Consider the following 12140-nt stretch of genomic DNA (forward strand, 5'->3'; position numbering starts at 1 on the left):
CAGCAAGGTCCTGCCCTATAGGCTTATGATGGCTGTGTTCCAGAGGATCCCTTAAGCTAGGGGAAGACACTTCGACTTGTGCAAGTCTTGCCCATCTCAACTTCCATTGATTCCCTCTCCCCATAAAGAAGGACACTTGGTCATAGGGTGACCACCAGGTGTTCTTCTTTACAGGGGAGAGCCCTCTATTTGAAGCGCTATGCAGTTCAAGTTTGGCAGAAGGATAAAGGACCATAAGAAAGGCAAGCAGAGGCCTTGACGTTGCCCAACCATGGTTAATTCCTGGACAGCAGGCTGAGCAGGCACACAGGTCACCTGATCAATCTTCCCCACTATCGTGAGATGAATTATATTTCTATTTAAATTATAGTTGTTATTTCTAATTCTATACTATATCAATTAGCATATGCAAATGTTATACAAATGGGTGTCCTCTTTTGTCCTCTTTTTTGATGATGTGATTCCTCTTTTTTGGCAATGCATAAGTGGCCATGCTACTGGTGCAGGCCCAAACACTTCCCGTGTATTTTGGTATCTCCACCCATAGGAGTGGCTTTTGGGGGGAGTTCAAAGGGAGGGAAGAAGTCCCAACAGGGGAAGTACCACTTGCACTTCTTTAGATCCATCCCAGTTTGATTAAGGCAAGAGAAAAGGGGAATATTAGAAGGAAAGAAAAATATGACTTCCATGCTTGTTTGGAAGCAGCCATTGGTTTTAAAGCAACCTTGTTTCAAATCTTCCCAGAGAAACCTGCTCTGATTTCTGCTGATCTTGAACCAGAGATTAGTTTTCTTTGAATATTGGAGTGGGGAACGGGGGCCTGATCTGTTATTGTGCATGCATATGATGTTTATCAGAGACGTACTCCAGTAGGCAACTTGTTGTACTTAAAAACATGAGTCACTATTGCACATACAAATTTATTCCATATGCCAGTTTAATCAAGTTTGGAAGAAGTAGGTAGGTACTGTGAGAATACATAATGCTCACTTGTGTAAAGTGTGAAATCACTGTAAATGTCTACAGTTTCTCCCTGGATGTACATGTGGTAGATTTGATGAAAAACAACTGGATTCCAGAAATTATGCCAGATTTTTTTGAGCAACTTGAATTCTGCCTTTGATCAGTTTTGGTGGCAGCCCTAGTTTCAAGAATAAATGGACTTCATTTAGAAACAAAACTTTTCATGAGATATACATATACATATTGTAAGTTCAGACCTCTGAAACTCTCTATATACTTTGCTTCAGTTGATTAATGTTTACTGATGGCAAGGATGAAGATGACACATAAGAAAGTTTGACATTTCCATCCAAGGATGACTTCATTGGACTGGCTGCTAGAAAAATAAACAACTTGGTCCTTGTAAAATGAGTTAATTGATATGAAGTCACTTGAAGACGATAAATGTTATTTTGGTTTTATACACATACGCGCGTATGCGTGCGCACACACACACACACACCACTTAAGTCACTTCCTGATTAATCTGATAGACCTTAAGCAGGTTGTTACTAAGAACTTCAACTGTGCTCTGTCAGTTTAAGTACGTCTGAAGTAATCGGTGCTTGTACCAGTGAGTATTTCTGACAATTATATACTTGTTTGTATAATTTACTGCAGAGCCCCGTGTGGTGCAGAGTGGCAGTATTGCAACTGAAACTCTCCCGACGACCTGAGTTCGATCCCAGCGGAAGCCGGGTCTCAGGTAGCTGGCTCAGATCAACTCAGCCTTCCATCCTTCCGAAGTCGGTAAAATGAGTACCCAGCTTGCTGGGGGAAAGGTAGTCACGACTGGGGAAGGCAATGGCAAACCACCCCGCTACAGTCTGCCATGAAAATGCCAGCGCAAGCGGCATCCCTCTAGGGGTCAGTAATGACCCAGTGCTTGCACAGGAGGAACCTTATCTCCATACTTACTGCAGGTGCTAAACTCCTCATATAGGCCATAAATAAACTAGTAAAAGCATTAAGCCTACAAAATAAAAAAATCAGAAGCAAAAAGTCCCAGATATAGCAGTTCCCCATAGATAACCCTCAGAAAAGCTTGGTGGGGGGGCAGGAGCCTTCAGTGGGGAGGGGAAGTGGGGAATTTTTCTTGTGCAAGTATCCTTGTATGAGGATTGCATTGGACACAGCCCCCCCCCCCATTTTTTAAAGCAATGTCCTAGTTTTCAAAGACAAGTCAATGAAAAAATTATGCAAAAACATATTTCTTGAAACTAAACTTAAATTCCTAATTTCCCAAAGACCCAAAAGTGCTTGCATGAATTAGAATAATAGAAGCATAGAATAGTAGGGTTGGAAGTGGCCTACAAGGCCATCGAGTCCAACCCCCTGCTCAGTGCAGGAATCCAAGTCAGAGCATCCCTGACAGATGGCTGTCCAGACTTGTCTTGAATGCCTCCAGTGTGGGAGAGCCCACCACCTCCCTAGGTAATCAGTTCCATTGTCGTATTGCTGTAAGAGTCAGGAAGTTTTTCCTGATGTTCAGCCGGAAGCTGGCTTCCTGTCACTTGAGCCCAGTATTCCCTGTCCTGCACTCTGGGACAATCGAGAAGAGATCCTGGCCTGAGGACTTCAGGCTGGAGCCATGTCATCTTGGCAGTGACCAAGATGACATGGCTCCAGCAGGTTGCTTATCTAAAACAGCTATGAAAAGGTTGAGAAACCCTTTAAAAATTCCCCTGGAATTAAAAGGGGAATCTTACAGTACCATCGGGTTGAAATCTTGGAAGAGCAGCTGCTTTTGCAGCGCAGCAGAAGGGCTGCAATCTAAGGTCCGTGGCCGGAGTATCATCTACTGTATGCTGTTTGAAACTCCTAGCAATTACGAGACTACAAGACTGACGAGTTTCAAAAAATATTTGTGAACTTAAACTACCAGTAGTATCTGGGGATTGGTACTTAAATCTAATTAAACGTTTGTTTTTTCTGTTTCTGCAATTATACTTGCTTGTTGTACTTCTGGAAGTGGAGGATGGCAGTATCAAAGGGAAAAACAGAAGGTCTGAGAACGCCACCTACTCCCCCAAATTAGGGATGTACGAAAGTGACTTACCTTTTTGAGGATTCTGTTCATGGGGAGGGGAGGTGTTCCGTCCCTCCCCCTGGAATCCTCGATGGGGGGGGGAGGTGATCTGGCCCTTCCCCCCGGAATCCTCGACGGCCGGCTGTGCTCCGCAGCGGCTCCACGAAGCAGCCGGACAGGCCCAGGCCAGGGCCGTCTGCGCCGGATTTCCGGCTGCGGAGGGCTCTGGGTAAAAAAAAAAAGAGGCGTACGCAAATGGCAGCGGCTACAGCCGCCATTTGCATCCCTTATTTTTTGCCATCTTAGTCTACGTCAATATTTACGTAGACTATTACGGCAAAAATAAAGGGGAACGCAAATAGCATAGTGGGCACTATTTGCGTCCCCTTTTGGTTCTCCGTTTTAGCCTACATAAATATTTCCGTAGGCTAAAACGGCAAATCAAAAAGGGACACAAATAGCGCCCACTACGCTATTTGCGTCCCTTTTTGATTCGCCGTTTTAGCCTATGGAAATATTTATGTAAGCTAAAACGGCGAATCAAAAGGGGACACAAATAGCGCCCACTACGCTATTTGTGTTCCCCTTTCTTATCTTCATCTTAGTCTACGTAAATATTGATGTAGACTAAGACAGCGAAAAATAAGGAACACAAATGGCGGCGGCTGTAGTCGCCGCCATTTGCATACGCTTTTTTTAAAAAAAACCTGGATGTGATAGGCTATGTAAGTCCTTACATAGCCTATCACGTCTCTGTAAAAAAAAACCAATCCCAAAACGACAAGACTGCAAATGGCGGTGGCGGCAGCCGGTTGGAAGACCAGCCACCACAGCCGCCGCCTGGAACATCCACCCCAGGTAACTCTCGTCCCAGGGGGGATCCGCAGGGGGGCGGGGGGGTGGCAGGCCGTTCCGCCACAGATTTCGGAGGGCCGAATGCACTGGCATTCAGCCTCACCGAGATCCGTGGCGGAATTCTCTGACATCCCTACCCCAATTGCTCCCCTGGCAAAGGCTTCTAGAAATGCCAGAGGTGAAGAGGACCTGCTTGCTTTGATAAAAAATATGTCTTCTCAGCTATCAGTGCAGTCAAAGAAGCTTCAAACAATCCAGGACTCAATCACTGCCCTTCAAGGGGCTGTGGATTTAATTAATATCTCTCTTCAAAAGATAGAGACGAAGGTTAATGTGCTCGAAGATTGAGTTATTGCTCAGGAAACTGCTATGCAAGCTTCTCACAATACTTTTTTTGCTCGAATCTCTCAATTGGAGGCTTTCACACGCAGAGCGAACCTTTATATTCGTGGTATTAAAGACTTGGCTGCTGATGTATATTTGGCTGAATTTATGGATAAACTTTTGCATGAGTTATTGGTTTTGCCATCTGATTTTCTACTGGATATTGAGCATGCATATCGTGTTCCTGGCTCAATACGTGGCACTCAAGGAACTTCTGGGACTGTTGTTTTTCAGTTTTCACAGGTTTCTACAAAAAATTATCTTCTGTGTCTGGCAAGAGAAAGAGGTGAGCTGAGGTGGGGATCAGCAAATAGGGATGTCAGAGAATTTCGCCCTGAAATCGGTGGTGAAACGGTCTGCCCCCCCGCCCCCCTGGGACGCGACTTACCTTGGGTGAATCCTCCTGGCGGCAGCGGCTCCGGCGGCGGTTCAGTGGTGGCGGCTGCGGCAGCCGGTCTTCTGACCGGCTGCCGCCGCCACCATTTCCAAGTTAAAAAAACAAACAAACAAAAAAACTTGATAGGCTACGTAAAGATTTACGTAGCCTATCACGGCTAAATTTTAAAAAACACCGTGATAGGCTACGTAAATGTTTACGTAGCCTATCATGGCTGAGTAAAAAAAAACAAAAAAACCTGCACGTACGCAAATGGCGGCGCCCATGGGCACCGCCATTTGCATACGCGCATTTTGGTTTTTTTTTACTCAGCCGTGATAGGCTACGTAAACATTTACGTAGCCTATCACGGCTGACTGCAGGGACGCAAACGGCGGCAGCTACGGCCGCCGCCATTTGCGCACCCGGCCAGCCAGGATTCGGGTGGGGGGGGGAGAGACGGAGTGACCCCCGGCCAGAATTTCGGGGGGAGGGACAGAGCGCCTCCCCCCCACCCCGAATCAATTTCGTGAGAAGGTAAGTCACTTTCGTACATCCCTAGACAAGATTATGCTCTTTCCTGATTATACCAAAGAAATTGCTGACAGAAGAAGGCAATTCACCAAAGCAAGAAGTTTTGCAAAGCAAAATAATCTGCAATATCATATTAAATATCCTGTTACATTTTGCATTCTTTTTGAAGGCCAGATGAAAAAGTTTTTAAATCCTGATGCGGCCGAATCATTTCTCATTGGTGTTAACATTAAAACAAGGGAGCCAACTTTCTCAGCTTCCTGAGTTGGAATTTAGCCATTTTTACTGTTCCTCTGAAGTCTTGTTTGGGGTTTAGATATAGGATGTCTGGGAAGTTTGCCAGAGTAAATGTAGGGATGGTGGAGAATTCCGTCATGGATTTCAGTGAGGCTGAATGCACTGGCATTTGGCTCCCCAAAATCCGTGGCGGAACGGCCTGCCACCCCTACGCTCCCCCCCGCGGATTCCCCCTGGGACGAGATTTACCTGGGGCGGATGTTCCGGACGGCACCGGCTCCAGCGGCGGCTTCGGCGGCTGGTCTTTCGACCAGCTGCCGCGGCTGCCATTTGCATTCTGGTCTTTGCCATGATAGGCTACATAAGTCTTTACATACCCTATCACATCTGGGTTAAAAAACAACAACAAAAAATGGAGTACGCAAATGGCATTTGCGTTCCTTATTTTTCGGCGTTGTTGTCTACGTAAATATTTACGTAAGCTAAAACGGCGAATAAAAAAGGAACGCAAATAGCACCCACTACGCTATTGTGTTCCCCTTTTTTTTCACCGTAATAGTCTACATAAATATTTACGTAGACTAAAATGGCAAAAAATAAGGAACGCAAATGGCGGCCGCCATAGCCGCCGCCATTTGTGTACGCCGGCTTTTTTTTGTTTTTGTTTTTGTTTTACCCAGACATGATAGGCTACGTAAAGACTTATGTAGCCTATCATGGCTCCCTGTCTGGATGCAAATGGTGGCGGCTCCAGCGGCCGCCATTTGCGTCCGCACCAGCCAGTCCGCAGCTGGAAATCTGGCTGCAGACGGCCCTGGCCTGGCCAGCTGCTCCATGGAGCCGCAGCGGAGCAGAGCCAGCCGTCGAGGAGTCCAGGGGGGAGGACCGGATCGCCTCCCCCCCCGCCGAGGATTCCGGGGGGAAGGACAGAGTGCCTCCCCCACCACCACAAACACAATCCGTGAAAAGGTAAGTGACTTTCGTACATCCCTAAGTAAATGTTTGCATATTTTTGTTTTCTTTCTCCTTTGCGTGTTATATTGTATGTGTGTATGTGGGTGTACACATACAAATACATTTTTAGATATGATATTACTTAAAATAAATAAATGGTTTGTTTTTATTTTTTATCCTTTTCTTAAATTTCTTCTTCTTTTTCTCCTTTCCCCCTTAATTATCATTAATATTAGTATTACTATTATTATTAAGGGATTATTATTATTATTTCTTGTTGGTTAAACTTTTAATGTTTACTAATATGTGTCAATTAAATAGTAATATATGGTTAATGGAAATTGATTGTTTGCTCCCATTTATTTGCTATAAGACTGAGGTTATAACATTGAAAGACAAGGCTTACCGTTTATGGAGCAGCGAAGTGAAGATGTAATAATACCTGCAATGTTTGGAAGAGTGCTGTATAGGTATAATTTGCAATTGGACTTATATTTGGATATTTGGTTTGCTTTCATTAAAGCTTAGATATACTCTCCCCCCCTTTTTTTCTTTCTTGCTTTTTTCTCTCTCCTTCTTTTGCTTTCCCCCTTTTTTCTCCCCCCCCCACCCAGAATACTGTAATGTTGGAAACTGAAGATTTTGACTATGTCGTTGGTATTGTTTATTTCACTTTTAAAAAATAAAATAAATATAGATTAAAAGAGAGAGAGAGAGAGAGAGAGAGAGAAGAGATCCTGGCCTTCCTCTCTGTGACAACCTTTTAAGTATTTGAAGAGCGCTATGATATCTCCCCTTAGTCTTCGCTTCTCAAGGCTAAACATGCCCAGTTCTTTCAGTCTCTCCTCATAGGGCTTTATTTCCAGTCCTCTGATCATCTTTCTTGCCCCCCTCTGAACCCACTCCAGTTTGTCTGCATCCTTCTTAAAGTGTGGTGCCCAGAACTCCAGATGAGGCCTAAGCTGTGCTGAGTAGAGGGGAACTAGTACTTCCTGGGATTTGGAAGCCATGCTTCTATTAATGCAGCCCAAAAGAGCATTGGCCTTTTTTGCAGCCACATCTACAACAATTCCAAGATCGTTCTCGCTTGTAGAGTTGTTGAGCCACATATGCCCCATCTTGTAACTGTGCATTTGGTTTCTTTGTCCTAGGTGCAGAACTTGGCATTTATCTCTATTAAATGTAATTCTGTTGTTTTCTGCCCAGCGCTTCAGTCTATCAAGATCACTTTGAACTTTGTTTCTGTCTTCCAAAGTATTAACTATCCTGCTCAATTTTGTGTCATCTGCAAATGTGATCAGCATTCTCTGCACCTCCTCCTCCAAGTCATTCATAAAAATGTTGAAGAGCACTGGGCCCAGGACTGAGCCCTGCGGTACCCCACTCGTTACCCCTCCCCAGTTTGAGAAGATCCCATTGATCTGCACTCTTTGAGTCCGATTCTGTAGCCAACTATGGATTCACCGGATCGTTGTTTCATCTAGCCCACTTTGAGCTAGTTTGCTCATCAGGATATCATGGGGCACATTGTCAAAAGCTTTGCTGAAGTCGAGGTATATTATGTCCACAGCATTCCCACAATCCACAAGGGAGGTTACTTGATCAAAAAATGAGATCAGATTCGTCTGGCAGGATTTGTTCTTGACAAATCCATGTTGGCTTCGAGTAATCACTGCATTGTTTTCAAGATGCTTCCAGATGGATTCCTTTATCATCTGCTCCAGAATTTTCCCAGGGATTGATGTCAGAGTGACTGGTCTGTAGTTCCCAGGTTCCTCCTTTTTACCCTTTTTGAAGATAGGGATAACGTTAGCCCTCCTCCAGTCATCTGGCATTTCACCCGTCCTCCATGATTTCTCAAAGAGAATAGACAGTGGTTCTGAGAGTTCTTCTGCCAGTTCCTTTATTACTCTAGGATGCAGTTCATCTGGCCCTGGAGATTTGAACTCATTCAAGGTGTTCCTTGATCATATGCCTATCGATCTCAAGCTGCAATCCTGCCCCTTCAGCCTGTACTTCACCTTTGCCAGGGGGGTCATAGACCCTCTTTTGGGAGAACACTGAGCCAAAGTAGGAATTGAGCACTTCTGCTTTTTCTTTGTCATCTGTTATGATTTTGCCATCCTTATTTAATAGTTGAACCACCATTTCTTTCCTCTGTCTTTTACTATGCACGTAGCTGAAGAAAGACTTTTTGTTGCTTTTAGCATCCCTCACTAACCTCAGCTCGTTCTCAGCTTTCCTTCCTGACACCATCCCCGCAATTCTGTGCTACGTGCCTGTACTCTTCCTTTGTTGCTTGGCCTTCCTTCCACTTCCTATATGTGTCCTTTTTTGTTTTCAGGTCATCTCTAAGCTTTTTGTGAAGACACATTGGCTTTTTCTGTTGTCTTTCACCTTTTTGTTGTTGTTAGAATCGTTTGTAATTGTTCCTTGAGAATTTCCTTTTTTAAAAGCTCCCACCCATCTTGGACTCCTTTTCTCGTTAGAGTCGCTTGCCATGGGACCTTACTGATCATTGTTCTGAGTTTATTAAAATCAGCTTTCCTAAAATCCAGGGTATGCGTTTGGCTACATTCGGCTTTTGCTTCCTTTAGAACCAAGAACTCAAGTATAACAATTGACCCTAAGTGAGTGCCGAATTAAATCAAATTCAACAGGACTTAATCCTGAATCCCTATTATGTTGAGTTTATCTGGAGCTGGATGTGTAAAAAATAAAATAAAACACTTTTCCATTTAACATTTTATTCTTCAGGTTTTGGTCTGTCTTTTGTTGCTAAATTTGAAAGAGCAAAATGGCAACTGTCACTAAATCGTCACTTTTGATGGTCTTAGGTTCATTCACTTACTCAAGCTGTGTGACTTTCTCAGATAGAGCTGCTACTATACAGAAGAGTTCAAGATTTAGCCTGTATTGACCTGGAAGTTCAAGAATCTGGAAGAGAAAGATAAATTTTGAAGATCAGTTAGTTTAATAATTAGGGCTATCAACTGATGAAACCTTTGTCCTGAACATTTGAAGTGATGCATTTACATGCAAATGTAATTCGGTGGTTATGATGTTGATGATCTCATGCAACAGACAGTCATTGACTGCATTTGCATGTAATACTAAAACATAGTTTACCGGTATGTGCATGAACAGAAGGGAGCCTGCACAAAGTGCTGGGCGTGGGTGTTCACCACCCCTCCTGTGTGGCCAGAAGAAGGAATAAACCAAGATTCCATTTCAATTTAGCCTGCAAACCAAGAATCATGGTTTAAAATAAACTATAGCTTGTTAAACAAGCCAGTTAAACAATCCAGGGTTTGTAGATGGCTTGTTTAACAACTGACTAGAGTTTATTTTAAACCACAATTGCTGGTTCGCATATAACATTAAGCCCGGAATCTGGCAAGGTGGAACTGAATCCTGGTGTATTCCTCCTCCTTGATTTGCAGGAGGAGGAGGGGCAGCTGGGCTCTTTTCTATTCATGCATGTTGCACTAAAACATGGTTTAGCATTATGTGTGAATCCTCCCATTGGTTGATCAATGTGCATGGGGAAGCCTGAACATCCTCTCCTGGATCAGGAACCATCTGTGCAAAATGGTGCTGCATGCTTGGGTCCTGGAGGTGGAACTCTGCCTCCAATGCTTTGGTAGTATTCATGCTTCAACACTGGATTGAGAACCATGTACACAGCACAGGACAAATGGATCAATGCTGTCAAAGCTAATGGTGCATAACTGGAACAGGAGGGCATGCATGGATCTCTAGATCAGTATGTCCAGCTTTATTAAATTACTTGCTGGTATCAGAAATGTTGGGATTAGACCAGTAGTCAGTTAACTTCTCTGCTTTCAGTCAATTAACCAATTCATCCGTGAATACATCACAGCATTTGAATTTGAGGTTGAACATGTTCAAAATGAAGAATTTTGTAATGCAATTAGGATATAACACAGTTAGGAGACAATTAGTATTTTGCTTCTGGTAGCACCCAGCCAAATCGTTCTGGGAGCCTATAAGGAGAGTATGAAGGTGCTTCCCATCCCTATATATTTGCCCTAGGCACCTGGGATTCAGGTATATTGCCTCTACTTCAGTTGCAACAATATCAGTACATAGAATCACAGGTATTGGAGGGAAGGGTTAAATGGCCTAGTAAAACTGTTAGTGTTCTTGAAGAAAATATCTCCGCCCCAATGTTAGTACCCACTTTCATTAACAAAAACTCAGTGTGTATGCAAATCCTGGCGGTGGGATAAGAAGATCATTCTACCACCGCTTGGATTTTACTGCAGTATTTAACAGCCAGACCCCAAATAGCATCTGCTCTACCATAATTCCTGCATTAAATTATTGGTGCAATATGTTTATTGCCAGTGGTTAGCTTTCAGCCTTTGAAATAGTTCATGATGTGACCTGCTTTTTATATTACAGTTTGTAAGGAAAAGTCATAATTCAGGCTTGTTTTGTAAAGATTTTGACAGAGGAGGTCTTTCCCCTGCTCCTTCAACATTTGAAGGTGGGAAGAATCCCTTGAAGAATTATTTTAGCGTTGAAATAGCAAGAGCTCAGTACACCTTGTCTTTCCTCATGTGTTAACTGGCATGTGCAGAAGATTCAACATAGACTGCCTATATTTAAGTTCCTAACCAGTTATGGGTTTGATGTGAAACCACCATCAATAAGTAAAGAAAAACAACAACAACTCTTGAACATCCTTTGGCAACACATTTGTTGTTCAGATTTTTAATTAGATGCAGAATTCTACAAGCTCTAGACTTCAATGGCCAATGCATTCTGGTAAAATACATTCCATGCTGTTCCAAGGGCTGGCTGGAACACACATATGCATGTTCATCACTTGATGACTAGTATCAAGTAGTGACTTGCATGCGTGAACAAGTGACTGCAGATGAAACACCACAGCTAGAGCTTTTGCATCACGTATCACATCTGCAATGCTTTTCAGTAGAGTCACTTCACATATTTAGCTCTGAGTCCTTAAGTGAAAAGTCCTCAAGTAATATATTTACATGTCTGATATAAAATATTCTACTTCAATGGAAGGATCATAAATTTCATGACCCTCTTCATGTCCTTTCTGCTTCTGTTTCTATGATTTTGTAACATTCTTCACTAGAGTTCAGCCAAGGGGATGCTTTGCAGCAGTACTGAAAGGCACACATTGATGATATTTTTAGTGATAGCTTTGACAGTATTCAAAAGTGTTTGCCTCGCCAGGAAACATTGCCTTCTGTCTGAAGTGGCTTCATTTGCCATCAGTAATGTCAGCAAATACTAGTCAAGTCTGATTGGCTACATAACACTGGCACATTTGGAATTTTGAGAAAGTGTCATGGGCCCTTTCACAAAATGGCTGTCATGGGGGGGTTGCCCATTCATAAAATGGCTGCCATGGTGGTCACAGCTGGTCACAAAATGCTCATTTCTCAGAAGGCAATCTGATAAGGCTAAAAGAAAAGTAACTTGTGAAACAACTGCGCTCCAAACACGAAATCACTCTTTTGATCACAAAGACTGTGCTGGAGGACAGCACTTCATTTTGCAGCATGCCAGCCTCCCAGTTTTTTTTTTTTTTTTTAATCTTAAGAAATAAAATAAAAATCAGGAGGGGCAGGGAGCCTGTTAGATCCCAAGAAAGGTTCGATGGGCATAGTGGTGCCTACAGGCACCATGTTGGAGACCCCAGGGTTAGGGAATTTTATAGTATAGAACTGCTCTTTAAGTAGCTTGCCTCTCCATGCCTTTGGCATT

General features: G+C 43.3%; 1 protein-coding gene across 1 annotated transcript in view; it reads right to left on the reverse strand.

Annotated features, from left to right (window-relative positions):
* The window catches only part of LOC146359540 (uncharacterized), a 180118-nt gene that overhangs the window by 19755 nt on the left and 148223 nt on the right, over positions 1-12140 (reverse strand). The window contains exons 21-22 of the mRNA XM_084816571.1: positions 9223-9308; positions 6778-6813 (exon numbers count right to left, since the gene is read on the reverse strand). Coding sequence (XP_084672697.1) covers positions 6778-6813; positions 9223-9308 — 122 coding nt within the window. The remainder of the gene's footprint in view (positions 1-6777; positions 6814-9222; positions 9309-12140) is intronic.

This window comes from Heloderma suspectum, chromosome 1 (genome assembly GCF_057233095.1).
Source record: "Heloderma suspectum isolate Gila_16-S chromosome 1, 16-S_ref, whole genome shotgun sequence".
NCBI lineage: Eukaryota > Metazoa > Chordata > Lepidosauria > Squamata > Helodermatidae > Heloderma > Heloderma suspectum.